At 42.4% G+C, this 5,958-nt stretch overlaps 1 protein-coding gene across 1 annotated transcript; it reads right to left on the reverse strand.

Annotated features, from left to right (window-relative positions):
• Window positions 1-3,039: 3,039 nt before the first annotated feature.
• LOC145425848 (nuclear factor 7, ovary-like) lies at window positions 3,040-5,295 on the reverse strand. The gene has a single exon (XM_080299248.1). The coding sequence runs from the start codon at window positions 5,293-5,295 to the stop codon at window positions 3,874-3,876; it is 1,422 nt and encodes a 473-aa protein (XP_080155374.1). The 3' UTR covers window positions 3,040-3,873.
• Between the last annotated feature and the right edge of the window lie 663 nt (window positions 5,296-5,958).

The following is a 5,958-nucleotide window of genomic DNA, read 5'->3' on the forward strand; positions in this document are numbered from 1 at the left end:
CTCATCACACCTGTTAGTCGATGTTATATGTTATATATATATATTTAGATTCCTGAACCCCTTCACCTTGTCTCAGTGACCTTCATGATGTAGTCACCTGAAATGGTTTTCCCTACACAGGTAGGCCTTGTCAGGCTTTATTTGTGGAATTTCTTGCCTTCTTAATGGGGTTGGAACCATGAGTTGTATTGCACAGAAGTCAGGTTGGTACACAGCTAACAGGCCTATTTGACAAGTCTTAGGATTCATATTATGGCAAGAACTAATCAGCCAAGTAAAGAGATAATAATTTGCATGTGATAGTCCCCGTAGGGAAATTGCTCCTCTGCATTTAACCCATTCGCCTAGTGAAGCAGTGGGCAGCCACCAATGCAGCGCCCGGGGAGCAGTGTGTAGGGATGGTACCTTGCTCAGGGGTACCTCAGGATAGCTGTTCAGTAGAGTTGAACCCATAACCTTCCAATCATGAGGCAGCTACTCTACCTATTGAGCTATCCCTGCCCCAAGAGAGAGAGAAACTACAGTCCATCATTACTTTAAGAACTGAAGGTCAGTCAGTCCGGAATATTGTTAAAACTTTGAATGTGTCTCCAAATGCAGTCACAAAAACCATGCTACCAAGTGCTACCACAAAAACTGGCTCACATGAGGGCCGCCCCAGGAAAGAAAGACCAAGAGTCAACTCTGCTGCTGAGGATAATTTCAACCAAGTGACCAGGCTCAGAAATCACAAGGTAAGAGCACCTCTGATTAGAGCCCAGGTAAATGGCACACAGAGTTCCAGTAGCAGACACATCTCTACATCAATTGTTCAGAGGAGACTGTGAATCAGGCCTTTATGGTCAAACAACTGCTAAGAAACCACTACTAAGAAAAAGCAACAAGCAGACGCAGAGCTCTAGACTAACGTTTTTCCATGGTTGCACTGGTGCACCTAACTTTTTTTCTTAGGCGCACCATCACAAAAGTTAGGCGCACTCAAACCTTTCAACCACATCACTTAAGACCAAAGTTCCCACTGTGAAGCATGGAGGAGGAGGTGTGATGGTGTGGAGGTGCATTGCTGGTGACACTGTTGGGGATTGTGATTGATAATTCTTTATTTTATGTATTGATAACATGTTTTAGTAATGTCACTTTTGTGTCATAATAATAATAATAACAATAATGATGGATTCCATTTATATAGCGCTTTTCGAGACCCTCAAAGCGCTTCACATATACACATATACACATATATACATAAAGGATAATATCACAAATATGTTCTACACACATACAAATACAAACAGTGGGGAATTGTAACTTCATAACCTATCTGTTAAACAGATAGTGAGACTTATTGTCCAGATGGCCTGACGTCCACAATCACCTGACCTAAATCCAGTTGAGATGGTTTGGGATGTGATGGACCACAGAGTGAAGGCAAAAGGACCAACAAGTGATCAGCATCTCTGGGAACTCCTTCAAGACTTTTGGAAAACTATTTCAGGTCATGACCTCATGTTTGTGGGTAGTAAATGGTTTAAATAAGCTGCTGATTCTAAACATTGTCATAAGGTGTCCCTGTGGATCCTCTACAGTGAGTATAAGTAATCTTTTTTACAGCTACATGTGGTGTATCTCTATCTGACACTTTGATGTTCATCTACATTCACACAGGAGTTGTCAGGACAAACAAGGTTGTCTCTGCAATGCAGAAGTGTTCCTCAATGAAAAAAAACTACAGATAATTGTGCTCAGAACCAAATGGTTTTTTCTCATTACAGCAGCTTTTTCCTTTAGAAATATAATCTTGTCATCATATATTATTCATCCATGATTGTTTACATTGTTTCTTTTCAAACATTTCTTTTATTATTCTCAAAAATAATTTCTGAAGTTGGCAAATAAAAACAGAAGTAATAATGTGGAAAAACGCAGTTCTTTCTGATGTATAGTAATCCAGTATTCACAGATATTATCAGAAACACAAATACAGTATTTCAAATATTTAACATCTTCCTGCATTAATCCAGACACAAAACTGCCAAGTTTGAAGCTGGCTCATGTGTACACATGCAGCTTCAGTTTAGAGACAAACGGCAGCCGCACAACCGACAGTGTGTGCGTTCATAAGACCAAACCACACACACTCACACCCCACACTCTCGCCCACCCATGGGGCCCATTCTTGAAATATAAAGAATGACAACTTTATTCCTGGACTCTGGCAGTTTGTTCCTCTTGCATCTGAAAAGTTGCAAGTGTTCTGACCTGACACTCAGAAGCGATTGCTGCCAGCTCAGATTTGCTGAACCCTTCTAAACAATGCCTGTTCACTCTACTCTCCCCTCTCTCCATTCCTGCTGAAATCAGTCTTGACACACGCGACTCCAGTCGCACCATGCTTACTTCCTATTTTTCACTATTTGACTGTTGTTGTGTTCAAATATTTAAGAAGAAATATTTGTGGTTTAGAAAGATTTAATTTGCTTTGGCAGTTCCTGTTCCTTTTCCTGAAATAAGAGAAACATGGACACAAAAACACACCCTGTGTAGCCTTGACTATCGAATGTTATCCTTCAGTTGATTCTAAGGCCCAGTTCAGGACATCTTGTTTGGACTCTGTGACCCAGAGACGTATAAAAAGCCATCACTGGTGTATGTGTAAGCATGCTGAAAAACCCTCTGCACTCTATGTCTACCGGCAATATTTCAAATCCAAACATTAACACTGAATGAAGCTCTTGACTCTGAAAACATGAAACGCCAACCCATTTATGAGCAAATTTGCATCGTGTATATATTAAAACAATAACACACAGCTTTATTTATTTTATAAACATCCATCCATCCATTCGCTTTCGCTTATCCTTTTCAGGGTTGTGGGGGATGCTGGAGCCTATCCCAGCTGTCATAGGGCGAGAGGCGGGGTACACCCTGGACAGGTCGCCAGTCTGTCGCAGGGCAATTTGATGAACAATTTATAATTTTTACATAATACTCCAGCCTTTCAACTCTGAGCTTATTTAGTTCTATTAATACACTGAAATCTCATTTGTGTCATGAAGAAAGTCTTTAATCAAACAGAATTCAAAGATCAGAAACATTTCATATATGGAGTTAAACATGAATCATTGTTTCAACAACATATTTATTGTTGTCATAAACAGACAAGAAGACAACAACAAACTGCTCCTCCCATTCAACACATGTCAGTCCATATCCCAGCAAACTAAATCATCTCCATTTACACATCAAATAGAAACATGAATCACTTGTAATGATTAGAAACTTGATAGAATTTCAAATCTAGTTTGGGGAGTCATTCAGTGAGAAACAGTGAAATGATTTTCCATGTGAAAAGGTGGACAGCACTATCAGGGACCAATAAGCCAAAAACACAGAGGTCCAAACTATTAAAAAAGTGTGTGTGTGTGTGTGTGTGTGTGTGTGTGTGTGTGTGTGTGTGTGTGTGTGTGTGTGTGTGTGTGTGTGTGTGTGTGTGTGTTTAAGAAGAACACCATCCCCCCCTGTGTGATCGCAAGACATGGTTCAGTCCATTTTATTGGCTTCTTCTTGTAAACCAGCTCAACCTCCTCTTTCACTCAAACCCAGAAAGACTGGAGCGGGGGCCAAGGAACTCAAAAAGAACAAAAAAATAATTAATACAGCATGTACCCATATAAGATAACAAACAATCCAAAACAGATTTTATACAACCATTTGTGCTGTAGCTTACTGCTGTCATGCATTGCGAATAAACTTAAAATTTTGAACTGAATAAGCTATAGTCACAGAAGCTTTAGAGCACAATGTTAAAAAGGACAAAAAGAATATCTTTGAAATATTTGGGGTTTTGGCTACATGCAGCACTGACAGGAAAGCACATTAGAAAAAAAACCATCCTGAACTGACCTGATCTGCTAACGGTGCCGCTGACACTGACACCGTCAGCGTCACCGGCAACACCTTCACTTCATCACCAGTTTGAATGAATGGAAACATCCTGTGAGTGAAAGTGTGTGTGAAGGTGTGTATGTGTGTGTTAGTATCAGGATCAGAGAACGACAGCTTTCCTCTGTTCCAGTCCAGATTCACTCTGATCCTCTGGAGCTTCTTCTGAACTGAGAGAGCAGTGAAAGGAGCTGATGGTGAGCGTGTTGAGTATTTACCTAAACTGAAAATCACACCCCAAAATCCAAACTCTTTGTTTCCCTTCCTCTGAATAGACTCTTCTACCACACCAAGCATCCAGCTTGTATTATTTCCAACCTCGACATCCCAGCTGTGAGTCCCTGAGTTAAAACCCTTAGAGCCCAGGACAGAAATGTAATAATCAAACCTCTCTGGATTATCAGGAAGCTGCTGCCTCTCTCCTCCTCTCACACTGGTCAGATCTTCAGACAGGATGAGGTTTGGATGAGCAGTGTTTGGGTCCAGAATGAGAGGAGTGTAGGAGACCATGTCCTTCATGTTGTTCCAGATGTTGAAGGTCAGGTTGCCCAGGTGTTTGGCCTGGTCTATCAGAGCTCCTGAGGGCAGCTGTGGATCATCCAGCAGGGGGCAGCGCTGGACTCTTTCCACTGCAGCCTTGTAGTTGTGCAGGAATGAGACGTCTTCAGCTCTCAGCTCCTCCTCTGTGGCTCTGACTGTGTCTGAAAGAGCTGCTATCTCTCTGCTCAGAGCCTCCATCTTCTCCTTCATCATCCCACTCTTCTGCTCCTCTTCCTCCCTCAGTGCAGCCAGCCTGGCCTCCTCTTCCTCTGCTAGAAACTGGTGAAGCTTCTTAAACTGCTCCTTAATCTGCCTCTCTGTGTGTCGGGCCTGGACCTTAATGTGTTTTACTGTTTGTTCAAACTTCACTTGAACTTCTTCACAAACCTTTAACTTCTTCTTTAAGGGCTCCAGAGTTTCCTGAAGTTCCTTCTTGTGTTGTTGTGCAGCTTCATCGATGGGTCTGAATCTGTGGTTGGTGTGATTTTCTGAGTCTCTGCAGATGAGACACACTGGCTGCTGATGGTCCAGACAGAAGAGTCTGAGTTTCTCAGAGTGCAGACTGCAGAGAGCCTCTGAAGCTCTCTGATCTCTCTCCTGTAAGAACGACTCACACAGGTTCTTTAAAGCTCGGTTTAAAGGTGGATCATCCACTGATATTTCCTTACAAACTGGCCACTCGTGTGTTGGTCTCTCTCTCCACCATCTCTTCAGACAGTCTTTACAGAAGCTGTGGCTACATGGCAGAATAACAGGATCTCTGAAGACCTCCCGACAGACCGGACAGCAGAGATCCTCCTCTGAGCTGGAAGCCATTGAGTCTGTGAGTGAAGCTGAAAACAGCAGACAGGAAGTACAGTCAGTCCTGGCTCCCCTCCCTCCTCTACCACCTTCACTGAAACTTCCTTTGAGTCGTGTTTTTGCTCAAACTCACATTCAGTGTGTGGAGCGTCAGCAGCTTGAAGCAGCAGTGTTGGAGTTTTACACTGTCGCTGCACTCACTCGTGCAGCTACAGCTACTCACTGATCGTCTGTGTGTCTCCCTTTACTGAGAAAGAGGAACAGCTTGTTTCCTGGTTTGTCGCAGCACTTGTGTAAGGTCAGAGGCGGAGTCTCATCCACCTCCTCCCATACATGCTGTTGCTTCATCCTGAACAGCGGTGTATTTTCTTGTCTTAACTAAATAATAACTATGAATCCAAATTTGTGTGTGTCCTCTGTGCATTCCTGGTGTTATTAGATCGGGGACATTACAGACAAACAACAAGGCTCCCCTATCAGTATTCTTGGGAAGAGCATACCTTTTGCTAGCATTCAAATGACACTATTTTCAGGAAACTGAGATCAAGTATCATTCATAGACAGGTGACACTAACAGGAAAACCCTACCCAAGTCATTGTTTCAGGTATTCACTGATCACATGAACTTTGTGGACCAACACATCAGGTTTACCAAGGAGAATGTGGAAAATATGACAG

Source organism: Astatotilapia calliptera, chromosome 3 (assembly GCF_964374335.1).
Source record: "Astatotilapia calliptera chromosome 3, fAstCal68.1, whole genome shotgun sequence".
Lineage (NCBI taxonomy): Eukaryota > Metazoa > Chordata > Actinopteri > Cichliformes > Cichlidae > Astatotilapia > Astatotilapia calliptera.

Excerpts from the sequence above, each read along its gene's own strand:
- LOC145425848 (XM_080299248.1), bottom strand. The coding sequence starts at position 5,295 with ATGGCTTCCAGCTCAGAGGAGGATCTCTGCTGTCCGGTCTGTCGGGAG.